General features: G+C 40.0%; 3 protein-coding genes and 1 long non-coding RNA gene across 9 annotated transcripts in view; 2 read left to right on the top strand and 2 right to left on the bottom strand.

Moving 5' to 3' along the window:
• Nucleotides 1-367: 367 nt before the first annotated feature.
• LOC121884891 (leucine-rich repeat-containing protein 24) lies at nucleotides 368-5,182 on the bottom strand. Its single transcript, XM_042393981.1, has 6 exons — nucleotides 5,086-5,182; nucleotides 4,778-4,981; nucleotides 3,854-3,999; nucleotides 3,064-3,232; nucleotides 2,816-2,978; nucleotides 368-1,904 (listed from the first exon to the last, which is right to left on the bottom strand). The coding sequence occupies exons 4-6, from the start codon at nucleotides 3,211-3,213 to the stop codon at nucleotides 1,609-1,611; spliced, it is 609 nt and encodes a 202-aa protein (XP_042249915.1). The 5' UTR covers nucleotides 3,214-3,232; nucleotides 3,854-3,999; nucleotides 4,778-4,981; nucleotides 5,086-5,182; the 3' UTR covers nucleotides 368-1,608.
• A 4,715-nt stretch (nucleotides 5,183-9,897) lies between these two features.
• Nucleotides 9,898-12,191, top strand: LOC121884894. Its single transcript, XR_006092423.1, has 4 exons — nucleotides 9,898-9,988; nucleotides 10,231-10,375; nucleotides 10,505-10,596; nucleotides 11,344-12,191. It is a non-coding gene; the product is annotated as an uncharacterized LOC121884894 (long non-coding RNA).
• A 29-nt stretch (nucleotides 12,192-12,220) lies between these two features.
• Nucleotides 12,221-18,761, top strand: pex12 (peroxisomal biogenesis factor 12). The gene is made up of 4 exons (XM_042393974.1): nucleotides 12,221-12,472; nucleotides 15,074-15,201; nucleotides 16,300-16,835; nucleotides 17,874-18,761. The coding sequence occupies exons 2-4, from the start codon at nucleotides 15,079-15,081 to the stop codon at nucleotides 18,325-18,327; spliced, it is 1,113 nt and encodes a 370-aa protein (XP_042249908.1). The 5' UTR covers nucleotides 12,221-12,472; nucleotides 15,074-15,078; the 3' UTR covers nucleotides 18,328-18,761.
• Nucleotides 18,762-24,805: 6,044 nt separating this feature from the next.
• The window catches only part of hdac5 (histone deacetylase 5), a 53,413-nt gene continuing 50,504 nt past the window's right edge, over nucleotides 24,806-27,714 (bottom strand). For all 6 annotated transcript variants that reach the window (XM_042393958.1, XM_042393956.1, XM_042393957.1 and 3 more), the window contains 3 exons: nucleotides 26,648-26,729; nucleotides 26,368-26,536; nucleotides 24,806-26,269 (listed from right to left, as the gene is read on the bottom strand). In XM_042393958.1, coding sequence (XP_042249892.1) covers nucleotides 26,230-26,269; nucleotides 26,368-26,536; nucleotides 26,648-26,729 — 291 coding nt within the window. In that variant the 3' untranslated portion in view covers nucleotides 24,806-26,229. The remainder of the gene's footprint in view (nucleotides 26,270-26,367; nucleotides 26,537-26,647; nucleotides 26,730-27,714) is intronic.

The raw sequence follows: 27,714 nt of genomic DNA, 5'->3' as shown, positions 1-27,714 counted from the left end.
CTGCGTTAGCGTTAAGTGGTATTAAAAACGGAGGTTTGATTCAGTTAAGCACTAAATAAGCCAGCCATCTATCTATTGATAATAGCTAGCTTGCTTACCTGCATATAGTCTATTGTCTGTTCTTTTCAGTTGCACTCCGTTTTCTTGATATTCCAAAATGAATTCAATGTAGAGTGCCAATGTATTACTACTATATTTGTGCATAATACAAGTATTGTATTTAGTGAAGAGTACTTTTCACAGAAAGTCTGAAAGCTATGCCAAACCATTTTTTCCCTCAGAAATTCTGTTTGTCAAATTTGTTTGACATCAGACAGCAGTTTGACGTCAAATTCATAGAGAGAGTTTTGTAATATGCGGAGGAAAATTAAGGAGCGAAAGCTGCGAGAGATTTTGACACTGACCCGAAAAGAATCAGATACTGGAAAAAACAGAAGCATGAGCTGCTGTTAGCTGACAAGAGGAGAGCACGGCTAGCTGGAGGTGGGAGGAAGAAAGTTAGCTTGGAGCTAACGTTAGAGAGACAGCTGATTGATATTTCACTGTGCTGTAAACTGGCTATTAATGTATATATCCAGCGTAACGTTACCTCAGAGTTGTTTAGTTTTTAACTGACACTGGCCATATTTCCCCTCCGGTACTTGACCGGTCATACTTCACACAAGTTAAATTGAAATGTTTGTGTAATGTCTCACAATAAAAGTTGGGAAATGAAGGCTTTTATTAATAGCATAATGCAGTAACAAAAATTTAACAGAGCAAATGGAAGCAGATCAGAAAACAGGGAGGCTTCGTACTAAAATATGAGCAAATGTACTTATCAAACAAGGGAATTAGGAATAAAGGCCTCTCTCTAATATAAGCCTGCTTCCAATAAAGGCCTGGTACCCCCTGCAGTTGAGGTAAATAAAGGCCCCAGTCACTATTAGAGAAAATATGGTATATCATTTAACCCTGACTTCTCACAAGACAATAAAGTTGGTTGGAGCACATGCAGTAACTTACAATAGTTAGCCAGTGTGATAATTTTGTTTTTTTCTGATAATCATATTGTAACAATTCAGCTCCTTGTCATGCATAACAAAGCACTGTAAATTAGACTAAATAAGAGATTCTGACCTGTTAGTGACTGTGAATTTAGTCTGAGCTCATTAATCACGTGGTCGTCAACAACAACCTCCATAGCTATTTAAATTTGTGACTTTGGTGACTCCTGGTGGTGGTATCAAAACAGACTGAAAACAACACATAGGTTGCACCACTTTTCACTTGCATTGCTCTATTTTTTTCTACAAAGAAAAACAAAGAAATTCTACACATAGGGGCATTAAGGTACGGGAACTATTGCTTAAACTGAAAAAAGAAAATGCAAAAACTCAAACCACATGCCTTCAGATTTTCCAGACATATAGTACATGTCTTTAAATTTCAAAAAAAAAAAAAAAAGGAAATTAGTACATTTCAGTAATCATCCTTTTGAGGCAGCCATCTTCGTGCTTCATGCTGCAGGCCTGTTTTTCACAACAGGAGGCTGGGAGTTCACGCTTCAGTCTCAGTGTTTCCATACTGTCAGGTCCCCTCCTCCTCTCACTGGTTTAATACAGGCTCTCAGGACGGGGGGCTCTGTGACTCTGTTTCCCATTTCTTTCCATGGTTCCTCTTCCTGTTCCTTTCTGCCATCACCAAAGCCGCCACCACAGTGACCAGCACGGTGACAGTGATAACGAGTACGGTGGCGGTCTCTGCGATGCAGAGCTGGCTGTCCACCCAAGCCAGCGAAGCCCCGGCCAGCTGCGGTGGGTCCTGGCACGTCACATTGCGGTAGTCAACAATGTGAAGATGGCGAACGTGCAAGATTTTGCTAAAGACGCGATGCAGCTCACAGTCACAGCTCCATGGGTTGCCTGGAAGGACAAGAAAAGTTCATGAAAAGGTCAAAAGGAGCTAAATAAAAAAAATGCTAGTGTAGGCTCACAAATGTGCAGAGTCAAAAGGTGATCAGTCAAAAAAGAAGGCAGCATTCACATACAGTAAGTGTGTCAATATCCTGAGGTGTAGTGTCCCTCGAAATCAGAAATATACTTTTTTTTAGTTTTTTCCCATCATTGTATCTGGTTTCCTGCACCTGGCAAATACAGGATATGCATACAACCAACTTTCTGCTATTCTAGCTACTCTACCGTACCACATTCACATTACTCTCAATTCTAGCAGTATGCAACTTTTCAAAGTCATTTCTAAGACATCACATCACTGCATTTAAATATGACTACCAATGGTGATGGTGAAGGTGGAAATGTAAGTACATTTACTCAAGTACAAAATTGACACACAGTTTTGAGATGTAAGACGTAGATGTTAATTTACAGCATTAAGATGTAATATGTCACATGATATGATTTAACACAAAATGTTCATGACAATGAGTAAAATTTACAATATACTGTGCAGTACTACTCTGATTTAGCATTGCACTCCTCCACACTCTATGGATTTGACATGGAGAAACTAAGATAAATGGGCTGAAAGCAACATACAGACCAGATCCATTTTTACCAGAACAGTTTCATTTTTCTAAAAACAGATTTCTATAATCACATAAAAATCCTCATGACAGTCACTTCAAGTACATATTTGAATGCAGGACTTTTCAGTTTTTTCCAGTATTCTATGTCTAATCCTCATACAACTGAATAATGAAAAAATACATATTTTAAATAAGAGTAGTGCATCTCCACAAGATCAACAACAAAAGTCAAAAACAAAAAGTTAAAAAGGAGGTGATTAAGATAAGAGTATTAGTGACATTAGAGACCTGACAGCTGGATGTGTGTAGCTGTTGTATGCAGGCTGATGAAAGTTTTAAACTTGAGGTGACGCAGGTTGTTTCCCTCCAGAGCCAGAACAGCCAGGCTGTAGAGAGGAGCCAGTGCATCACTCTCTATCTGAGAGATGTTGTTATTATTCAGCTGGAGCACCTGCACAGACAGACAGGTTATAGACAGACAGGTATAGAGACAACCTGGTACATACACAGAGTCATTTCAATAGTATTTTATGCACCTCTAATCCAGGCAGCATATCCAGGCTCCCCTGCTGCACCACAGACAGTCTGTTGTTGTGCAGGTAAAGCTGTCTGAGCCTGGAGAGGCCCCTAAACACACCAGGGCCGACCGACACCAACTGGTTATGACTGAGGTCCAGCTTCTCCATGTTGTCCAGATACTCCAAGCTGACAGCAGGAGGAAAGGACAGGGTGAGACACAGAGACAGGCAGGCAGACAGGAAGCTCAATCCACATGTGCTGAACGCTGTTGTCAGTAGCTTCATCTACTGATGGTTCAACTTGCATGGCACAGTGGCCCTGATACACCCATAGCAAACTGGTGTGTTGGATGAGAGGGTGGATAAATAATAAAGAAGTGGGAGAATCAGCTGGTTCTGAAAGTATTTTTTACTCACTTGAAATCTGCAACTGTTTTTTCCAGTTTGGTATGATTACTTATTCTGAGACACTTACTATCTACAGGCCCTGGTTTACTTTGCTTAAGTACCACGCAAGTATTCTGCAAAGTGGACCTGGTGCACCACCTTGTATCAAATGGATGATGGGTTGTGAAGTGTGATAAACATAAAGTTCCTTTGAAATGTAATTCTACCAAAATCTCATCAACGAAAATAAATTACTTTGAGGGCAAAGACTGTCAACATGAAAAGAAGAGGGCATTACATTTTTATGAGCAAATGTATGTCAGTCCCTGTTCTGAGGAGGAGCTAGAGGAAGCTGATATCAATATGGAGTATGATGGTGGAAGATGGATAAACTTCTGAGGGCAGACAGACAGACAGCTACCTGTATCCAGATATATGACATAAGTTGTTGTGCTCCAGTCGAAGCTCTCTGAGAGCAGACAGACTGGTGGAGAAGTCGACAGGGAGAGATTTTAACTGGTTCCAGCTCAGATCCAGCTTCTCCAGGAAGGACAACGAGAAAAATGCCTGGAGAAAGAGAAAAACAGACAGACTTTCTTTTTTACATTCCTCCTTCCCTCTTTCCCTCCTTCCTTCACTTCACCTCTCCCTTTAATCTTTTATCTGAGCAATCCTTTATCCTCCATCCTTTTTCCCACCATCCATTCCAATTACCTTCTGTTCTTTCATTTAAATTGACATTCCAACTGTGTTCATAAAATACGGTGGCACTTCAAGCCGCACTTAACTAAACTTTTTGAATCTTGGTCGTTTTTAACGGTATATTTTAATCAGATGAAGGATTTTAGAGAAACAAACAGAGCAAAGTTAGAGCGCAGTTAATCCGCGGTTCACATATGTGCTGAACCGTGGGGGGCAACCCGTAGGGATCACAGATCAACTACGTTCCGTTACACAACTACCGAACAGTGTCACAGAAACACTGATTTTTATCGTGAAACTGCTTTAGTCAGTGTTTTTACTGGTTTTAATCACTGGGCCTGTTTGTTTTGGAGAGGAGGCCTCTGCAGGTAATTCAGCTCCTGGTAAAAATCTGCTGAACGATGATGGAATCTTAAATGAGAGAAGCTGGTTAACAATTAAGACAACAACTCTCATGATCGCACGCTACTTCACAGTGTCATCAAACTCCGTCTTTGTAATAGTTTGATTGAGAGACCCCTAGCAGCAGAAATGACATATGCGTTTAGTGTAACATGTCTACAGTACAATTTTAAAAAGAGACAAACATAAATTTTCCTCAGAAGATTTTGCCTTCTATAGTTCTCCATCCCTCCATCCTTACCTGTGGTTGGATTTCTTGTATCTGGCTGTGGGTGAGCACCAGCACCCGCAGGGACCACAGTCCAGTGAAGGCTCGGGTGCCAATCTCACTCAAATTGTTTCCTCCCAGCTCCAGCAGCCATGTGCCATGTGGGAGGCCTCTGGGAACGTGCTCGAACCCACGGGCACGACAGTCCACTAGTTCAGCGTGCTCATAACAAATGCACTCGTGTGGACACAACCGCAAGCACTCAACCGATGGAAAAAGGAATGGGGGGGAATAAAAGGCAAGAAGGAGGAAGAGTAGGACAGGGAAAATGAGACACATACTTCCTCGGACAGCAGGAGGAGTGAGGGTAGCTTGCTCGGAGGAGCAGTCAGCAAGTCAGCGTTGAGGAAACTGGAAATCAAAAAGCAAGAAGAGTATAATTTTTAGTTTACATTTAAATAGTTGATCTGATAAAGGTTTGGTGGATCTAATACATGATTAAAGCTGTATTTAAGTTTGGGGGTTTTTTGGCCACTGTGGGCAGCAGAATAAACTGAAAACACAACATTCGTTCATTAAGGTAAATGTATTTGCAAACAATTACATATTTACATGTCAAGTAGACACATAACAAACTTAACATTCATTTGGAGTTGAGTTTCTGGCCATCTGATGAATGTCCAATATTCACTCTCCTTTTAGCTCTATTTTGGTCTCCACCAACTCCTGAGGAAAATATCTTCAGCTCTTTATCTGCTAAATGCTCCACTATGTTCACCAGCTGGTTGCTGAATTTCTCTGTGTGCAATTTGGTAGCTTACAGTGTATGGAAGCAAATAAGGGTCATTAATATTTTAAGCTTGTGAAATGGTTTGTGAATGTGTAATAAAGTTTTGCAACTGTAGAAATATTTTGTGCATGTGTGAAAAGGTTTTGTGCACACATATAATTTGCATGTGTTATAATGTTTTGTAGCTGTAAAAATATTTTGTGTATATGTGATTAAAATTTGTGCAGGAATATTTTCAACAGTGAGGTTTCACAAAGTCTGAGAGACGGTCACACAAATTTCCCACTTGTGTGTACAAAAGTGAAATTACATGAGAGATGGACACACACATTCGCTACCTTTGTGTGCAACACTGAAGTTAAAAGCTACAAATTACGAGTTACGAGTAGGAATTTTCACCGTTTTTACAGGAAACGTAGAGTCAATCTGTCCAATCAGAGGGCAGGTGGTTCCGTTGCATTCATCCCGCCGCAGGTCCTGAATTTTATGATGGGCGATGGTGCGGGCTCTCCTGTGACCCAGGTGGGTTTAATTGTACTTGAGAATGCTGTAGATAATAATGGTAAACATTTGATGTGTTGTGTATTTAGCTTGCAGTTAGTTTACTGTTATCCAAATGCATATTTTCAAGTTCAGGAAGGCTGCTTTATGAACCCAAAATAGAACAGTAATGTAGCTTTAGGATGTTAGCAAATGTCCACTAGACTTACCAAAGCAGCATCAACACTGGCAAGGAACTTTTCAAGCTGAAGGCAAACCAAGAATAAAGACATGTACCGTAATTATACATAGTTAGACATGAACACTGGCCCACCTCTTTGTATTTACAATTTTGTGGATTTAGGACAGTCAAGCTCCTGTGGGATTATAGAAGATTCATTGTAAATTTGATGATAGTATCAGGTTCATATTGACTATTAGCCTCATGGCTGTATATAGAGAACTGGATACAGCGTTGGGCGTGGGACTCCGGTCATTTCTATGAATGTTACTCAGTGGTGTATGAAGCCAAAAAGGTTTGACTTTCCGGCTCTTCCGGGATCATTGGGCCTATAGCATGGATATATAAAGAGAACTGGATACAGCATCGGAGGCGGGGTCCCGTTCATTCCTATGAAAGTTGCTCAGTGGCGCATGAAGCAAAAAAAATGGACTTCCAAATATGAAAGTATCCAGATCTTCCACATTGTGCAGCCCATAGAGCATGCGCACTAGTGACTTTTGCTGGCCGAGTCGACTACTTCCAGTTTAGCCCTCCGGCTAACTTGAATGGGGATAAAACTATTCAATCATGCGGCTTTTCAAGGCTTTTGAAATGTGATCGGGCCGAACGGATTTAATTCTGATAGTGAGACAAGTCATTTCGCGGGGGTTGTGACGCTCAAAGAAATTTATCCGCTGATTTACAGACATCTCTTTCACAATGTAAGTCTATGGGAAAAAGTCTTTTTGGGCCAGTGTGCATCATGTGACATTGTAATTAAACGGTTTGGCCGCTATGTCAAATTTGCTTCAAAGCCTGGCACTCTTCCTGTATCCAGTTCTCTTTATACATCCATGGCCCATAGAGCAAGTGCACTAGCATTTCCTCTAACCCCGCCTCCCAACTGTTAAGGTTTGGAACAGCTCAAACATAAGAGGTTGGCTCATTCACATGAACAACAGTTTGCATGCTTGTAGCACCACGTGTTCATGAGCTTGCTTGCTTGTACCATGGCTCATACTAGTAGCCACAGCAGCTAGTATTTGTTTATTAGGCAGCAGCACTGCCTAAATTATGTTAATTTAATAATCAATCTTTATGTACTATGTCAGATGTATTGCTAATGTCCATGCAAATTGATAATAAAGCCTAATATTGCACAAAGTTAACGTGTATTAACGTAATATTGTGCTTTATTACAAGGTAATGGTTGTGCGGTCTGAACTCTTTAGCGTTTGTGTGCAATGGAAGTGGATAGATGCCATGGATGTATGAAGGAAAAACCCACTTCTCAACTGGCCAGCTGGCTATCTTCTCTCTTCATGGGTTTGTCTTTGACATTATATGTTAATTATGTGGTAACACGATTGGCGTGATTCCTCTTTACCATTACTGATGCTAGATGGTTAATACATAGATTATACTTAAAAGTTTGGTGGCCAACTGTATGTTTCACTTTTGCTATGTAATAGTGCTTTACTAATCCCGGGCATCCATGTGTAACAGTACTGCATGCCCAAATATCAATTTGCACGGTCGCATGTGTAGACTCATGTTTTAAATGTGATTGACAAGCCTAACAATGTAGATCATGCATTTTATTTAATGTTATTATAATCTGTCTTTGTCAGTTTGTTTCCCAATATTGTCACTCTCATCGTTTTGTTAAATGCTGATTATTTTTCTCTTTTTTCACTGATATCCCAAAGCTTGGTGGCGTGCAGTTATCAACAGCTCATCCATGCATCCATCAAATGAATTTATCTGAGTCTCTAAAGTGGCTGGGCAATATGTGAAAACATAAATCTCACAATGAGTACCTACCTTCTGGTAAAACTGTATACATCTATAATGTGTGATAAGAATCTCCAAAACAAGTACAATGGGTAACAATCTTTACTGATTTTACCTCTCAGTACATGTATGTTCCAAAGTAGTGGTGATGTCATAAATCATGCACATATCTACACTTATAAAACTCAAACACAAGATAAACTTCCCCCCTTCAGTAGTTGAAATTAAAAGCAGCCTTCTAGTGTCAAACTCTGCATCATTCTGCACAATGAAGCTCAAACATCTAATGGAGACAACAAGAAAAATAACAACACTTTTGTCTTTTCAAAAATATTCTGTACTCATTTTCTGACATTGGGGAATAAAGAGAACAGACACACCACCAGTTGGTGAGGCTGGGGAAGATGAGTGGAGGCAAGGGAGGAGAGGCAGGAGGAAATAAAGGAAGAACACAGAACATGAATAAACAGTGTGATGAACACATATTTAAAAATTGAAAATATATATAATTACACTACATACAAGAGGTGGAGACATATCCTCACACAAACAGGACTGCCCTGTCTTATTTACAAGTTCTTTTATCGATGAAAATACACATCCTGTTGAGGCTACAAGCTGGTATGGACAACTGGGACCAAATTTATACAAAGAAAACTTGAAATACAAACTTTACTCACTTTGGATCATAGCCTCAAGAGACTGTGTGATGCTACTTAAAAAAAATAAATTTCCCCAATTGGTGAAATGAACTCCATCTTGCAGAAATATGCCAGGGCAGTGAAACTTTATGCAAGGATGCCTTAACACGGTCTCCACCCAAATCCCTGACAAATGTGGCCATCACTCTGTTCACCCACATTCTAGCCTTGTTGAGCTTTCCTGGACCTGCTTTCCTCCAGTGATGTCACTCATTGATGGAAGATAGGATAGTTGTCATGGAGGAGCAGCAGGTCCTGCTTCATCATAGTGACAAGCTCCACACCTTTGATGTTGCCAAAGTTGTTGCCGCCACAGTGGATGAGCAGAGAAGAGCAGAAAAAGGGGAGAAGGTTCATCCATCTCAGACCACCTCAACCAAACCACCACACACAGCCATCCAGCCCGAGGTTGCTCCCAGTGGTGTGTCTGGCTCTTTCTTCCTCGTCTCAGATGTAGCTGTCCCCTATAAGCCACACTTTTGGACCTAGATAGAATTAAATACATTGAAATTATTCAATTTATTATTATAGCTGCAAAACTTTAATCTGAACATTTGGGATGGAGCTGTAGTAATATGAGAATGACAACTCATGTCTACTAGCAAATGGGTTTTATCATCAGGTCGCACAAAGCTGCAGAAATGTCTGCTAACACAGCGCAGCTTCTCACGGATGTATTTAGCAAATACACACAAGGTGAATTATTTACTTATTGGCACAAGGGAAGACTGGATATTACTCATGTTTTAATGGTTATTCTAGCAATGCTTACATTATTAAATCAAACAAACTGAAGCAGAGCAACAGTATGTAATAAGGCCGAATGATTGGTTTGCCTTGATTGACAAGTTGCTTGCCAATGTTGATACTGCTAGGGGACATTTTCTAACATCCTAAAGCTACATTACTGTTCTATTCTGGGTACATAATGCAGCCTTCCTGAACTTGAAAATATGCATTTGGACAACTGCGTTGCTTTACAATCACAACTAAGTGCAAGCCATATACGCAACACATTAAATGTTTACCATTATTATCTGCAGCATCCTCAAGTACAATTAAACCAACCTGGGTCACAGGAGAGCCTGCACCATCATCCATCTCAAAAATCAGGACGTGCAGGGGGATGAACGCAACGGAACCAAACTGCCCTCTGATTGGACATATTGACTCTACGGATTCAACTGTAAAAACAGTCAAAATTCGTACTCGTAACTCGCAGTTTCTAGCTTGTATCTTCACTGTCCTACACACAGGTAGGAAATTTGTGTGTCCGTCTCTCAGACTTTGTGAAACCTCACAGTTATATTGTGCAATATTCCTGTACAAATTTTAATTACACATACACAAAACATTTCTAAAGCCACAAAACATTTTTACATGTGCAAATGATATCTGTGTGCACAAAACTTTTTCACACATGCACAAAATATTTCTACAGTTGCAAACCATTTCACAAGCTCAAAATATTAATGACTGTTATTTGCTTCCATAACAGTGGAGCTTTTTAGCTGAAAGCAGCTGCCTACTCTGGAAATTGTGACTGGAAACAAGAGGATGGAATTTGGGGGCTGAAACACCAAAACAATGAGCTAAGAGAGTCAAAATAGCTCTGCACAGATAAAAAGGACCTGCATTGTTGGGTGACAAGCAACCTCTGTTACATTACACATAGTAATTTTATCAATTGTAATAAGAGATTATTGACCAGTGGAGCTTTAAAGTTTAAGTGAGACTAAATTTTTCATCTGTGGTTTGATGTGTTTCTGTAGATGTTGAAGTGTCTTCCTTCACTTCAGGAGGGACTTGATTAGTGACATCATTATACTGTGGTACTTTGTTGACATCAGTGGTGACGGTAATAGTAAGTAGACAGTAGTATATTATTGTTATTATCATTATTATTATTATTAGTTTTTTCTTTTATTCTGTTATCTTTGGGGGTTTTTGGCAACACACACCACAACAGCATTTCCAATTTCCCGAAAATAATTTCTTCGCTTTGTCCCTTAGAATGGCCCTACAAGCACACATGATTTCTACACATGCCTGCATTAGAAGAAAAAGTTCATCATTACATAACCAACTTTTTTCAGATCTTTCTTGTATTTGTTACTCTTGTTTTTGACACAGGATTTTCATCAGATTTTTCCTGCCTTTCCAATCCAAATGTACTTTAAGTACATAATCACAGTCATTAAAAGCAGAGCAGAAGAAGGGATTAAATTCAGCCTGACGACACGTGTTTCACACACACACACACGCACACGCACAGTGACATAGTATAAAAGCAATACAGCATTTATTTCTTATTGACTGGAAAGCAGCCAAAACTTCATAACACAGTCAATACAAATGCATAAATAATAAATAAAATAATAATTAAAAAAATGTGTTACATAAAAGACAATATATTTGTTCCTGATAATACATTTTTCACACTCATAAAACTGGAGGAAAACCAAACAGACTGTGAAAATTATTACATGTATTATGTGTGATTTTTTTAAGACAAAAACTGCAACTAACTACAATTACAATCCAAATCACAAAGAGAAAAATCCAACTGAAACAAAAATCATTTGGTCTGATTCCATCTCTGATGTCTCAGCCTGCTGTTTCCAAACTCCTGACTCACCTCCTCTACTGATGAAGAACCCAGACGTCTCCATCCTGGATCACAAACCTCTACATGTCCTCTGACTTCATGGGATGACAGCTACACAAAGACAGATTGGGGGTTGATGGACAGAGAGAAAAACAAAGACAGAGTGATGATGGCGATGATGATGATGTTGGGAGACTCTCAGTGCGGTCAGCTGTGTCAGTAATCCTCTAATCCCTCTCCAATCACCAAATGTTTCCTCTCATCCCCTGAACTCTGGCAGCTTGTCTTGTTTTCATCTGCTTTCAGTCTCTGTCCCCCTCCCTCTCATTTCCTGTTAATACCACCAGGGAGACTTGGTGTCCTTCCATCCGTCTGTTTCACTGACTTTAATATTATATACAGACTGTTAGCATCTTGTTGAGTTAATCTCCTGGCCCTGTCTTACAGAGGGGCTCCATATCAAAATTTTCTTTTAAGACCATAATATTTTAATTCATGGTGTGCCCACATTGTCCATTTTCACTTCAATTCAGTGTTATTCAGCTTTAAAAACACTATTTATTCCTGAGAGAGCAACTGTATACACAATAGCTTGGAGAAGAAAGGAAAAACACTCAAAATCACAAAACAGTCAAATGCTGAGATTAAAAACTATCAATAACAGAGGTGATATTGTTCCCAACCTTGCTTAATTAAGCAATTAAGCATTGCTTGATTCTCGTGCTCTCACAAATAATAAATAAAGCTACAGATTCTTCTTCATTCTATTTGGGTTTTTTTTCTATAGATTTATCAATATTCAAATGATTTAATGTCATGAATGCAGACACTCCGACACAGTAGGTGGCGTAACAATACTTTTGACGTTGGTTTGCGACCCGCCAATAAACACAGAAGAAGAAGAAAACGAAGTGCGGAAGTGGTGGTTGTTTTGGGCACTGTGCCATCCACGCACAGTACACAGTAGTACATGGAAAAGACATGGAAAATGAGCGGTCTCCTCTGTTTTTGTAATGTTGGCCGTGACATGAAGTCTTTTTCAGGGAGTGTGTGATGTTAACGGAGCCTGAAGAGAGGAGACGTCAGTGACGCAGTCCTGCTAACTTTCAGCTAGCTTTAACTGCAGAGGAAGGTATGTTGTCCAAGTTTTAACCACATGACTGCATAAATAAACCGTGACAACACCTCCTTTACCATCAATATAATGAATTTAAATTAAAATATCTTTTTAAGCAGTGGTTCAGTTCTTGTTGTAGTTGGATAAAACGAGAGAACTGTTTCTACCTGCAGTCTAGCTCAGCTTTGTATTGAACCTTCGGAAGTATCTTTCTCTCTTTTATTAACACTTCATTCACATGTAGTTTCCCAAAGCTACTTACTTGATAAATGAGCTAACATTTCATTTCACAACTTCAAAGGTGGACTTGAAGTCACCTGTTTTCATTTTGACTGCATTAATACTGCATTTATACTGTATATTTCAACTAATATTTATTTATTTATGCTATTCTTGATTTTTAAGATATTTATAGATCCCATTTCTCAGCTTTATTATTTATACTGTTGTAGTATGATGCACTTTTTTTTTTTTTTTTTTTACATATTTATTATCTTTATTATTTTTCTCTTTTTTATATATGTTATTGTTCTATATTGTAGTATGATGAACATAGTTGACATATTTATTTTCTATTCGTTGTTATGATTTCTCTATGCTTAGAAATGAAATGAAATAAATGCTGATATTCAAAGTCTGATAGAACTTAAACCTTTATTGAGGCGACATTACAACCTTCATTATTCCATACGTACATATTAGAACTGTGGTGAACACGCCCAATTTCAAGAGGAAAAAGAAGAAAAAGTTGTTTAAACATTAATGAATATACAATTGAATTTCAATATTCCATTAAAGAAATCACAAAAATGTTTGTGTATGCTGTCAGTTATAGTTCTTAGAAAGAAAGGAAATATATAAAGAAAGAAACAAAATCGTTCTTATTAAATTCTTATAAAGGAAACAAAAGGAATCAGCAAGTCAGACTTTTAAAAAAAATTGGAAATCGGAATCAACCAAGAAATTTGCAATCAGTGAATCTCTAATTAGAATCAAAAGTTCTGTTAAAGGACGGGTTCACAATTTTTCAAGAATGTCTTATAACAACAGTCAGGTGCCCATATGAACCGTGAAAGAGGTTTTCCTCACTGTAATCATTCCTCCTGTTCATACTGGCCATACTGGGCGCCAAAATCCACAGTTGATCTAAATGAAGCTTCAGCAGTCTGAGTTAGTCATATCAAGTGGATATCTGACACATTTACAGTCTTTTTAGCATCAAATTCCCTCTTTGTGTTTCCTCAGACAGTGTTTCCCTGTTGAGCTGTGGTGCAAGTATAGTAACAAAAAGAGGAAGTTTGGCACTAAAAAGACATTGAAAGATATCTACTTGATTTGACTCATTTGGATGACTGAAGCTTCATATTAGCTTCAGATAAACTTTTAAATACATTTTTGCACAGACTGTGGATTTTGTCCCCCATCACTTCCATTGTAAGTGCATCATGAAGGGATCTTCTAATGGTCAGTATGAACAGGAGGAATGATTACAGCAAGAAAAACCTAATTCAATGTTTATTTGGGCTTGAAAAATTGTGAACCCGTCCTTTAACCTTTACCTAGGGGCCACTGTGACCTCCATTCGTCCATATGTACATATCAGAATCAATAGTTTTTGTTAATAATAAATATATCCTATCTTCATAATTTTGCACAAAAAGACTTTTGGAAGTCTACAGAAGAACAATTGAAGATTTGTAATGTTTATATCATTTTTAATATATTTTAAAAGAAAAGAGCAGGAAACATTTAGGTTTCAGGTTCTGACATTCATTCATTTGACTGTTTGTTTCTCACCCATCACTGACTCTGCTGAATAGTTAGCAGCCATACCAGCACTAGATGTTTGAAGAAATACAATGTCATATAGCATATATAATTAAATGTTTAAACTAGCAATTACAGTAATAATCGATCACTTTAAAATATGTTACTTACTTAGCTACAAAGCTACTCAGGTATGTCAAATACATTTCTATAGATAATGCATATGGCTCATTTTTGAGGCACTTATGGGAAGTTGGGTTGATGATGAAACAAAAACTTAAAATTGTAAAATTTTGATTGTAAAACTTGACTGCATAGTCCCAGTTTGTCTCTCTCATGTGTTAACATGACATGGTAGCCACAGTACTCAGTATACATTTAACTGAAAGATAGTCGTTGTTTTGAAGGTATGTGGACAATCCTCAAAGACTCCTCTGTTAATCTGGATGAAAAAAGTTCAGTCTGCTGCACAATGAAGAATATTTTTACCCCATTGCTCAAATTGCAACTCTGTTTCCTGACCCAAACAAAGATGGTAGCTGGAAAGTCAATTTGTACAACGTAAATCTTAAGTTTTAAGTTTTGCTATCTTTGTCTATTGTAAAGTTATTTTCCATTCTTATTTAATATTTCATTCATATATTCAATTAGTGTTTTAAACAACTTTATGTGTTTTCTAAAATATCATCAGAGATTTATCTGTCAGACTAACTGATGCTTCACCTCGACTTAAATATAATAATAAATGAGAGACAAGACCGGGGCGACTGTTTGCCATTTCTCCAGTGGATTTCACTATTTGTCCACTTGCGCTTAAAAGTAACATGTAGTTGTGTTGTGGTTGTGCAGCAGCCATGGCGGAGGCCGGAGCCCACCTGACCTCTACAGCTGTGAACGAGCAGCCGTCAGTGTTTGAGGTCCTGGCACAGGAGTCTCTGATGGAGGCGGTCAAACCTGCACTGAGACACGCCGTGAAGGTGAGCGCTACACCTTCACCGTTGAAGTGACTGTTCACTAAACCCCTCCTCCAAACAATGATTGTTCAATCATAGCCTAGCAACTGTAACTAGGCATGGCAGGCCTGTCAAGCTTTGCATTTCTCCTCATGTTGAAGTGTTGTACATGGAACTTGAAGGGTGGTGTCTATTTAAACAAAAGAGCTAAATTGTAAGGAGTAAATTATACAGTATGTTTATCTGCTGTAAACATTAGCAATAGCATGTCTGGCTATTTGGTGTGGGGAAGTTTACGCCCTAGTAACTCCAGCCAAACTTGCGTTAGATAGCATTTCATTTGCCAAACTCATTTCCTCATCCTCAATTAAAAAAATATATGTACTTATATTAAATATATGTATGTCAAAGTATATGTCTAATCACCTTTTTGCTAGTATATTTTTCTATAGAAAGCATCCAAAATTGTGTTAAAACAAACTACATTTGATTTAAGTTGTATGTATTCTACTGTACTATGATACTGTGGCTAACAACAACGTGTCTACATGGACAGTCAGATGATGAGGATGCTAACGTTTAGTCTGGGACACGCAGCTTTAGCTTCAGTCTTTTCGCACAATATCATAAAGCCATCAAGTGCGTAGTTATCTTTTTACAGGGTTCTTATTTTAAAACAAATAAACTGGAAACATTTAAATGGTCAACCAAGTTTTCCACCAACTCATTGAGTTTTAGCGTTAGCTTACACTAGCTGGCTACAGCTAAAATCTGTTATCGACAGTCAGCATTTCAGCCAACAAAATCCTTCATTGTCAGCTAGAAATGACGAGCTACTCGTGCTAACCTCTGTCTGACATCAAGGATTGTGACAAAAATGTCAACTCATTTCATCTGCTGCAGTTCTCAATGTAAACTGCATATGTGCAGCGTTTGAAGGAAAAGCTTAGCAACAGTAACTAACTGACAGTATCAGTCAAAAATACTGTAAAGCTTGTCAGTGTGCCTGTTTTTACTTTTGAGAATGTTTTGTCATTGCGTAAAGCAGTTTAAACTACATTCGTATAAAATTCTGCTTCACAAATAAACTTCAACCTTGGCTTTAATCTTTTACCTTCTCAGGTTCTGGCAGAGTCCAACCCGTCCCGCTTTGGCTTTCTGTGGCGACGCTTCGATGAGCTCTACCTGCTGCTGGACCTCCTTCTCCAGAACCACTTCCTGTCTCACTGTAGCGCCTCCTTCTCTGAGAACTTCTACGGCCTGAAGAGAGTGTCAGGCGGTCGAGGACTTCCTCTTCACCTGGGGTTGCACAGGAAGTCACACTGGCGCTCTCTTCTTCTTCTGTGCGTGATGCCGTACCTGCGGGCCAAGCTGGAGGCCACGCTGGCCCGGCAGAGGGACGAGGAGGACTTCTCCATCCGGCTGGCGCAGACCAGGAGCCAGAGGCTGTACCGGGCGGCCGTGGCGGCGTACCCATACGTCAGCTCAGCCTGGCAGGCCTGGGTCTTCTGCCAGCAGCTGCTCTTCGTCTTCGGAGTCGCCAAGACCCACAGTCCTCTGCTGTGGCTGGCCAGGGTCAGACTGGCACGACTTAATGCTCAAGATATCAGAGACATGGAGCTGAAAAGCAGCAGAACTGGCAGCCCAGCTGGTGGGAGGTACATCTCAATTTCAAACAATTCTAAATGTCTGTCTCTTATTAATGTTAAAACAATAGTTTATCCAAAATGTCAAACAGTTGTAACATTTCAGTATCCATCTGCAAATGTACAATAGACTGATGCCCTGCTTTCAGTCTCACAGGAAGCACTCTTTTGTCCTTGATCAGTACTGAAGTTTATAGATGATAATGGTTGGTGTTGGGTCATGGTTTGTTTAGAGTCTGCCATCCTACTGAAGGAGGCCAGATTTGTATGTAACCAGAAAGCAAAGCCGACCTAAAAGACTGAATTCAGGGCAAAAAAACCTCCCACTTTAGTCCCAAACAGTCAGAAAATGCTCACAACTTGAAAACACATTTTTATCCTGTACTGCAATAACTAAAACCAACAGCTGCCTAGAAGGAAGAAAAGCAATTTAGAAACTAACTGTGTGCTTTGGAAAATAGTGAGCAGGAATTGGAAGTGTACATGATTTGTACTCATTGGGCTCAGACATGCAAATTCACTGGCACTGCCAGTTTTTAAATCTGCCAGCTGAATCAGAAGTCCTGGGCAGAGAAACTGACATGATGTCAGATGTGCCCCTGAGCAAGGCACTGTTATGAACACTGTTATACAGGCTAACAGAGCACCATGTTTGCACTGCAACGTATTGTGCAGAGTGACTCAAAAACATTTCTACTTGTGCAGATTTGTACTAAAGTGACTAATTAAAGAGAAATTAGACTATTCATGTAGTTGTCCTCTCTGCACAGGGGGAAAATCAGTTAAGAAATATCAGAAATATCAAGCTGAAATCAATTAAAATGAAAATAAACAATTAACATATACATTTCAGTAGTTTTTAGGAAAATTCTTTCACTCTGACATTTTTTAGCATCTAACTATATAAAACTATTCAGTCTTTATGTCTGCTACTGTTTGGTTGTATGGAGAGATTTAGGTTAAGAATATGAAACTCTTGTTGAACAAGGCTTGATGTCAGACAAAGACCTTAAATCCTTCACCCACAATGCATTGTTCTTCTTTTTGCAGCCTGGTGCAGAGAGCGTGGTGGCTGATGTCACAAGCAGCGAGGGGTGCAGCCGTCTCCCTCTCCACCTCCCTCTCTCTGGGTGTCTTCTTCCTGCAGTTCCTGGAGTGGTGGTACTCCTCTGAAAACCAGAGCACCGTGAAGACCTTGACCTCCCTGCCCGCACCCCCACCCCCCCTCCACCTGCAACAGGAGGAGAGCTGCTGGGATTCTCCGTCCATCTCCTCCGATCACAGCAAAGACGCTCAGCTCGGCCCGGCCCGGCCCGACCCAGACAGCAGCAACTGTCCGCTGTGCCAGAGGCTTCGTACAAACGCCACGGTGCTGTCCACCTCCGGCTTCGTCTTCTGTTACCGCTGCATCTACACGTATGTGAAAGCCAACCGCCGCTGCCCAGTCACCGGCTACCCCACCGAACTGCAACACCTCATCAAGATCTACTCGCCAGAGAGCTAGACCACATGTTCAACTGTGACCACATATACAGGTTCAGCTCCAGCATGTTTGGAGGATCTTTTTCAGAAACCAGTGGCCTTGTTTTTAAAAAGTGAAACTCTCAGCTGGTTCAGGAGCTGCAGCTTTTTCTAATATTGAAATATTTCTGTTGGAAAAGCATAGTGTGATTTTTTTTTTTTTTAGCCATTCTAGCAGCGTGGCTCTAGAGATGGAAATGTCGGTCTGTTGGTCCGTCAGTTCTCCACTTTGCTTCAGACTGAAATATCTCACCAACTACTAGTTGAAGTAGAAGGTTTGTACAGACATTCATGTCCCCTGATGCTGCCTCTGGTGCCTCCAGCAGCTCACGATTTTAGTTTGTCCAACACTTTGGTTTATGTCCAAATACCTGCAAAACTAATGACATTCCCATCAGCCTCAACTGTACTTTTATTGCTAATTAGCAAATGTTAGCATGCTAACGTGAACATGGTAAACATTATACCTGCTTAGCATCAGCATGTTAGCATTAAGCAGAAAGCACCACTGTGCCTAATGGCTGTAGACATGTTCTTTTGTATTGACTTCACAGACTCACGGTTTTTGATCAATTGTACAGTGATACAAGCTAATTTAGATGTGATGCTAAAATTCTATTTCAGCTCACATCACATTGAATATTTAAAAAATCTGTATTAAATAGATTCCTCAGTGGTATTAGGGTATTGATTTTTTGAAACTACTGTAACAGTACAAATGCTGCCTTTGGTGTATATAAGGGGAGTTACCTTTTGCATTGGCTGGGAGCAGTTGCAACCAGGGACACTCCAAGAAGTAGGCAAGAAATAGTGCAGCATGTATGCTCCTGTGAAATTTTCATTTTTGTACAAATTAAATAAAGTTATATTGTTTAAGTGTTAATTACTGAGCTTTAGAGGTGCCCTTAGGTGTTACCTTTGAACAAAGCCACGCTAGCTGTTCCCACCTGTTTCCAGTCTTTATGCTAAGCTAAGCTAATCGGCTGCTGGCTTGAGCTTCATATTTATTGCAGACATTCAAATGGTATTTACCTTGTATTTACCCTCAAGAAAGTGAATCAGCATATTTCCCAAAATGTCGACCCTATAAGAATATTTAGCTGAATTTCACATTGTGTGTGGAATAGGAGAAAAACTACTATCGTTATGAGTAATGGAAAATGTAACAGGCAGTCAGTGAATTGCTTTATTGAGTTTCCAGACAAGTTTAACAACAGGCCCACTTAAAAAAACAACAAAGAAACAGATAATCAGGATCAACGTCACAACATTACAGTGAGAGTAATAAAAAAAAGGGCTTCATTAAAATGTCCACAAACCCCTGAAATAAAACAGAGTGTGAAGAATCATAAAGAGTCACCTTCCCTTTTTAAGCTCCTGGCTGCAGCCGAACCAACACAATTCATCAACAAGAAATCAGGACAAGAAGAAAAACGGGGCTGAAACAAGTATCATCATCATTATCAATAATAGTCACAGTAATAGATTGCTCGAATAGCGTGTATTGCACATGTGTACACATATATGCACTTTATATACATGTGAGTCAGCAAGAACTAGACACATGTTGTATTGTTGCAACAGGAAAGATTGGAAAAAAAGAAAAGAAAAACGACAGCACGGACAGAGAAGAATCAGGAATGTGCTTGTGATCAGTTCCAACAAAACGGCGTTTCGAATTTTCAGTCACGAGCCGGACGAGAGAAGGGTAACACAGCGAACGACTCTCCTCGAAAACAGGAGGAGGTAAAAGAGAGAGAGGAGGTGACAGTCACACTGATACTGAACCTCCTCTGTCCCACTCAAAAGTCCAAAAATACCCAGAAAGACCCCTCCCCAACGCATCATAGCAGGACACTACATTTACACCACAGTATCAAACATATCAAGAAATATACAGTATTAAGTCATATAGCAAAATAGTCTTGAGTGTGTGTGAAAGTGTGCATTCCACCTCAGTGTGTGTGTGGGTGGGAGCAACAGTAAAGCTCTGGACTGCGACGGCGAGGTTTTTGTCACCCTGACGACACAAACCATCAAACTCTGTCAATACTGTCAATATTGTATTGTTAAGAGTTTTTAATGTACACGATATAAACTCTGCTGGTGCCCCTTCTTTTCAGTAGGCCTCAGGACCAGAGCCCAGACGGCCATGGTGGCCCCTCTGTAACGCAGAACTCCAGTCAGTCTCAGGACAAACCGACCAATAACAGCCTCTTAAAGCTTCAGTCCGCTATCTGTGCTTCTGTGTGCCCACTGGTAGCTGTGCAAAATCAAGCGACCACCACCACGTAAAGGATAACTTTGTTTGCTACAGCTTGGGTGTTATTTTTGTAATATTAGCCATAATTTCTTATTACACCATTGTACCCACCAAAGTAACTGCTGAAATCTCAGAGCACAGCAGCATCGCTACAGCTTTTTTAAATGATCTTTCCTTAAAGACGTTTGCAGTGTTTCAGTTGTGTGAGGAAAGGTGCGGGGGTGGAAGGGGTTTCAGACGCTGTTTGACGATCCAATGAGCACTTGGGTTGAAACCTACAGACGCCTCGAGTCCAATAGGGCAAGAAACATGAGCGATCAGACAAGTCAGATTGTAAGCAAGCCAACAGTTAAGGCAGATTATCTAAATTATTGGTTTAGATCATCTGGGCATGGCAAGCCATGTTGCCTTTAAGTTCCCATCAAGTACAGCACATCATAGAGACCCAGAAACCAACTAGTACTCCTGTAACTCGAAGACTATCTGGCTCCAGGTATTCTGTATGTCAGTTAATTTTGGCAATATGATGAAACATAACTTTATTTAGGAAAAAGCACCATGAGAGCACAATACAAACTATAATGATAAAGGTGTTAGAACCAGGTTTCGACACAGACAGGGCCATAAAATGACAGCATGATGCATAACCCAGTTGATATTGTACTCAAGTGGTGCAAATTCACAAACAAGTTAGCAAAGTAATCAAATCACCAAAAAGCAACTGAGACAGTGAACATTGGGCTTTTGGGGCCCCTAGAGATCTCTGGTTCCAGAGGGGTCACCAGATAAATCTGTGTGATAATAGACAAGTTAGAAATTAACAAAAACAAGGAATTAAAGATTGTTCTCAAATCTTTGCTTTTTATTGTGAAATATTGGATCATTTCAGACCTCTAATGATGATTCAAATGAAACAATCTGAAAATCACTCTTTGGTTGAACTGCTTGCAACTCATAGACATATTAAACCTACAAATGGATGTAAACATACTTAGCTTCTCTTTAAAGGGTCACAAGCCAAAAAAAGGTTTGGGAACAAATAATGTAGCACTTAATTTGGCAGGGAACGTTCTCATTATGTCAATTATCCCTCATTGTGCAGGAAAACAGTGTGCACGGCTACGGCAAATACAGTAAGTCTACATTGAACTGGGAAGATGGTTTTGTAAACTGATGGATGTTTACAACAGACAATGGGTATTCACTTAACAGTTTTTTTCTTTCAAATAAACTGTGGGGTTCGATAGTCTAACTACTTGTGTTTCTTGACCTGGAGAACTCTTTTTTTTTCTTGCATTCTGAGATCTCAATTATTAACTTGGTGAGTACAGTGTTCTTATTACCTGTGGGAATGATGGCCAAAACTACAAAAAATAAGGCCCAAGTTGTAATAAAACCAGAATATATTTTAAGCTGCAGTTCCTCTCATGGCCACTAGATGCTGCCCAAATGACTGTGAAAACATCACAGTCTTCACCAAAAATAATCTGAATTCATTACTTGTTGGTGGTAAATTTTAAAAAATATTGAGAGAATATTAAGGCATTTTTAAATGGGGTATAAATTGCATGATGGACAGGTTTCTCAGCTGTGGTAGTTGCCGCTTGCTGGTCCCACCACAGCTGTTTGTTTTGTTCCTTTGTGCCTGCAGGAACTCCACTTGAGCTCAGCCGTCAACTCTACCACACCATCCAACACTACCATCTGTGATGGATCGTTTTTGTCTGTTTTAGACATCTTGAGTTACCAATCTGTCTTAATTCCACCATTAAACCCCCCAACGCAAGCCGCTGCCATTACTGACTACAGCTTTAATGGATAAAATGGCCTAAGTGTTTACATTAATACAGAAAGACCACATTGAACCACCTGGAAACACAGCATGATAAATCAATCAATTGATCGATCAATACTTGCTATCCATTCCACCTGACAGGTAATACACACAAACATCACTCACCCATGTGTGTAAAGGTAGAGGGAGCTCTACGAACAATGTAAGCGAGTGAACTGGGAGGCCGTGACGCTGTCTGCTGTGTTACCATGGCAATGCTGAAGCAGGACGTTGAAGTCTCTCTCTCTGATCCCGTCATTGCTGTCCTATCATTGTATTGCTTTGAACAGATGAGACCCAGAGGTAGCAGCGTAAGCTACAACACTCGCTACACCACAGAGGGTCCTGGGTAATGGAGTTTAGTGAGGTTGACGATTGTGTCCGGCAGAGTTAGCTTACTGACGTCACTCATTAGTGTTTCTGAGTTGAGTTTCTATAGATGTGGTCCAGTTCTGAGTCCTCTGTGTCCACTGGGCATCTTCAATGAGCGCAGAAGTAGCAAAAGGCAGCTTACACCTCCAGCGTGTCAGTTTGTGAAAAATGATACCGGAAAAGAAAGCACATCTATCAAAAAGTTGAGCTGTGCTTTAAGGTGGTCAAACTGAAAATGCAAAATGCTCTTAAAAAGGAGCTGGAGGTTGGAGCACTCAGTGAAAACCACGAAAATGGTGCTCAGAAAAAGAAGCCTAGTGAACACACAAACTTTACTGTAGTTAGCATGTTTGAGCCATGGTTCCCAGCAGTGAATGGGATATGTATGGAGGTCTGGCTGTATCTTTGTTAGCTTGAACAAATCTTTTAACATTCATTTAAAGCATTGATGAGTTCTGATAAAACAGGTTGCTAAGAAACGGTCCTCAAAGTTGAACTGCAGTGGTTTGTTGGACAATTGTAACATCATTTGTCAGAATTGTCCTTTTTAAAGCCTTAAAGCGCTATGACAGTTTTCAATTGAATGATGCTTTCTAATATAGTTGCCAACTCAACTGTAGTTTTTTTTTTTTTTTTTTAAATGTGTGGGTTTTTGTTGTTGTTTTTTTTTGGTTGGTGTAACAGTGTTACCAACCGCTCAAAAAAGTTGAGTGTAAATGGCACTGGAGCAATAAGACCTCGAGTTCAATTTTCAGTATTCCATCTGACGGAACAATTACTCAGTCCTGTATCACCATCTCCCAGACATTTCAGTCACTGAATGGCTCATTAGCCCTGATCCAGGAACAGCAAACAATATAACATGGTCACTGAGTGGATCTTTAAATCTGTTACAACAATGTTGAAAATATGAACTCAATGGAAGGTAGGCAATCTTCTTAGCAACTTAAAATGTCAAGTGAAAACTAGATGGCTAAAGAAGGTAGGAAAGGCCGAATTTACCCTGACCAAGAAAGGTCTCATCTATTAAAGTCAATACAAACCATCAAGGATTGGAGGACGTCTTCCTCACTTACTGACTGGAGTGCTGCTTAGCAGTGGAGCTCTCAGTGCTGCCACTAGTTGCATCCTGAGCACACTGCAACTTCCTGCAGCATCTTTGATTTTTGACCTTGGTCAGGGTAAATCAGGTATTTTTGTTACTTTAAAACTACCTGATGTTGTTTTTTCTCACCTTGTAAGTCATTAAGAAAATTGCAGACTATCCAGACAATTTGTATTTTCAACATTCTTGCTATAACAAATCAGTGAACTGCACACTGACTAAAAAATCCGAGTTACAGGAGATGATGATTCAGGGCCGTGATATGCAGAACACAGTCAGGGTAATGAATATCATTAGCCATAGAGGAGATAGTTAACTCCTTGTTGGACTACAAAAATACATCATTACTGGACCAACCTATTTACCCAGTCATGACCTTTGACCTTAATATCCTCTTATGTGTAGTTGCTGCTGTTTGCCTGTGGAGGGCAGCGCTGCATGCCTGGTCCTACCAGAGGAACTGGAGCTCGCTGATCACCTCCAATAACAACAACCACCATGACAACAATATCCAGCCGTCCTCAACATCTGTAAACAAACAAACAGGTGGCGGTCTGATGTCATTAGACCGTGTGCTTACTTCCTGTCAAACAGCCAAACCTTTAAAACACCAAATCTCCAAATAGAATATATTCATTACTCCAATCTGATTGGATAAAACACTGTTTACATATATATGTAAACATATAAAACACTGTTTATATGTATATGTGTGTGTGTGTATATACATATATACATATATATACACACACACACACATATATACATATATATGTATATACACATATACATATATATATACACACATATATGTATATATATATACATACATATATATATATATAATATTATTTTTCTTTTTTATACAAAAAGAGAAAGTATTTTGTGTTTTTATACATATATGTATGTACAGATATAGAAAAGAGACCACACCGAGTCCACTGTGACGTAACCGTGGGCAACAGGACAGGAGACAGTATTTACACCAAACAGGAAAAAGTACAACAAAAAAAAGGAGGGATGTGGTGGTCGTTGTGGTGTTTCAAAAACGTGCCACAATCCCACAATTCCCTTTAGAGAAGGGACGGGGCTCAGGTCACATGACTAAACCGAAATGAGTGACAGAGAGAGAGAGGTGGTGGTCTGAAGTGATGCAGTTTCATTAATTACATATTTAACAGAATGAATACTGTGTAAAACCGACCTGATCCTGAGACACTTTCACCAGATTCCATAAAAGTCGGCTTGAATATTATTATTAATGTTACCGTTAATATTCAATGGAGATTTTTACTGGAGATTTCTAATGTGTGATGATGGTTTTAGAGGCTTTTCTCCCTCAATAACCATTAAAGTCTGTTGGGAAACCAGGGAATACCTGGCATGAACATTGTCAGATTTGAAAGAAAATACAATTCTTTGCCACTTTAATACATTTCTGAATATACAGTATATATATTCATATAAACTCTCATGATTCTCTCTCTCCGTCTCTCTCGTGGTTGCTAAATAGTGAGATAAGGACAAATTAAGGCATCCAGATGAAGAGACAAAGAATGAACTGACCGACTGAAACAACAGCTGTATATGTGTGTGCGTCAGTGTGTTTCTTCAGTCCTGATTGGCTGGTTGGTTTGCTGAGGTGCTGCGGTGGTGGAGTTTTGTGGTTTCTGATTGGATGGTTGGTTTTTGCGGACAAAAAAAAGGCACCTAGTTCCTCCTCCTCCTCTGCTCATTCATAATTGTTTATTCCTCCTCCGCTCAGCCTGTCTCTCTGACACACCGGCAGACCGACAGGCAAGAAGACAAGTCGTCTGCTTGGTGTCTGACATTTTATTGGGATTTCAAATCCGGGTTTGCGACAGCCATCGTCCCACTGTGGTAACAGAGGAGTGGGGACAAAAGAAAAAGACAGAAGGATGATGGGCGGGTGGAAGGGAACAATTCAGTGGTGCTGTGTGCTAGAGAGGAAAGAGAGGACGGCCTGGAGTCACAGTTACACTTGAGGTGTATCCTTGCTGACCCTCCCCTCCTCTGGTTGCCATGGAGATGCTAACAAGTCGTCTGCTCCTCCTTGAGGCTGATGAACCAATAGAAAAAGAGATGCTGTCACAGACCCCGCCTTCTCCTGCCTCTATAATGTTCTCCTCAGCCAATCGAAGTCCTCCACAACGGCACAGTTCCACCCTGTGTACGTGCGTGTGTGTGTACCGACACACACTCCGCGGAGGAAGAGGAAAAGGAAGAGGAAGAGGAGGTGCCAGAAGGAGGTGAATGTGGAGTTCTTGTGTGCTTCTTGTTTGAGCTCCTCCTACAATACAGGCTCTTCTTCCATTGGCTCCTCTGTGGACCTGCAGGCAACAACATGAAACAACAGCACTTGTTAGAATAAAAAATAAATAAATATTTGTATGAAGCTGTCAGGAAGTCACCGTCGCGCCCCGCTGACCTGCTGGTTTCAGTGTTGTCAGGAACAGAGCCTGGCTGATCAACGTCAACACTGAGGGACGCCATGGCGCTGACCGTTTCTGCCTCGTCCTTCTCTGATTGGCCCTGAGCACCCAGGGGACCATCCAATAGCGAATGGCCGCTCGTCTGGAGACATGACCAGTGTTTACCTGGAGGGACACAGAGAGAGACAGATATACACAGGGAGTGAGACATGTAGTTTCTCATCCTGTGTGTTCACTGTATGTGTGTGTGTGTGTGTGTGTGTGTGCGCGTCTTACTCTGGATCTCTATGACTCTCTCCAGCGAGGAGCAGGCTTTTGGACATGGCTTCTCCTGAGGCCACTGAAACACGGAGTCACACTGAGAGAGATAGAGAAAGTGTGTTAACTGAAAAGCATGAAATCAGCTGTTCAAGAGATTCAAATACATCCAGCAAATAAAAAGCTTATCATTGAGGAGTCTAATACCACTGACTGGAGGCTTATTTACCTTCCGTCACATCTCTGACTAGTTTACCTTTTTGGTAAAATCAATTATTCTCTGTATGTTGGAAGGAATCTCATGTCTGTGTGTTAAATGTGGAACCGGACAAGGACTGGAAGCAGGGGAAAAAGCTACCCTGACTCTGTCTAAAGTATAAAAATAAGCCTAATAACACATCTGAAGTGGACTCACTTACACAATGAATCTTGTTTAACTGTTCTATTAACACAACATGTAACATGAGGTGGCAATGTGTCATGTTGTGTAGGCTGCTGCTTGTAACCACCATACACCAGCATTTAATATCTGACCAGTTTTACATTATAACATACAGTGTGAAGGACTGCCAGAGCTGGAAGGCAATGAGAGACATTCTTCTGCAGCTGTTTAACAAACATTGACCTTTATTAGCTGCTATTGGCGCTGATTACAGTACAGTAATAACTAATTCTTCCCCTCAAAGTCATGCTGACTGGTCATAAGAGAGTGACTGTGTGCTAATACAAGATTTCTTCATGCACCAATGGAGACCATTTGGTTTTTAATGTAGTTACACTACTGCATTAAGCAGGATTTTCATATGGACTTCTGTCTTGCGAACAGATGGATCAACCACACAACAAAGATCAGAGGGTCTTTTAAGAATGTAAATAACGTTACTTAATAACATACATCATCATACCGATCAGTCGAGTATCAGTGCTCTTGGAAATGATCATGATAGAAACATCTAGCGACTGCTAGAATAAAACTTTTGGATGCTGTGCATATTCACTAACAGCACCTAGCTGTTGTTTGCCAGGAAATAGCTCCCCTTAACCCACCAACTGTCAATTTTACATACATATCAAAACTAGTGAGC

Source organism: Thunnus maccoyii, chromosome 18 (assembly GCF_910596095.1).
Source record: "Thunnus maccoyii chromosome 18, fThuMac1.1, whole genome shotgun sequence".
In the NCBI taxonomy this organism is placed as follows: Eukaryota; Metazoa; Chordata; class Actinopteri; order Scombriformes; family Scombridae; genus Thunnus; species Thunnus maccoyii.
The sequence above is the reverse complement of the archived record's forward strand: the minus strand, read 5'-3'. Positions and strand labels throughout refer to the sequence as shown.

Coding starts and splice junctions, on each gene's coding strand:
- pex12 (XM_042393974.1), top strand. CDS start 15,079: ATGGCGGAGGCCGGAGCCCACCTGACCTCTACAGCTGTGAACGAGCAG. Junction 15,202..16,299: donor CACTGAGACACGCCGTGAAG/GTGAGCGCTACA, acceptor TTACCTTCTCAG/GTTCTGGCAGAGTCCAACCC. Junction 16,836..17,873: donor GGCAGCCCAGCTGGTGGGAG/GTACATCTCAAT, acceptor TTCTTTTTGCAG/CCTGGTGCAGAGAGCGTGGT.
- LOC121884891 (XM_042393981.1), bottom strand. CDS start 3,213: ATGGAGAAGCTGGACCTCAGTCATAACCAGTTGGTGTCGGTCGGCCCT. Junction 2,979..3,063: donor ATATGCTGCCTGGATTAGAG/GTGCATAAAATA, acceptor CTGTCTGTGCAG/GTGCTCCAGCTGAATAATAA. Junction 1,905..2,815: donor TACACACATCCAGCTGTCAG/GTCTCTAATGTC, acceptor TTGTCCTTCCAG/GCAACCCATGGAGCTGTGAC.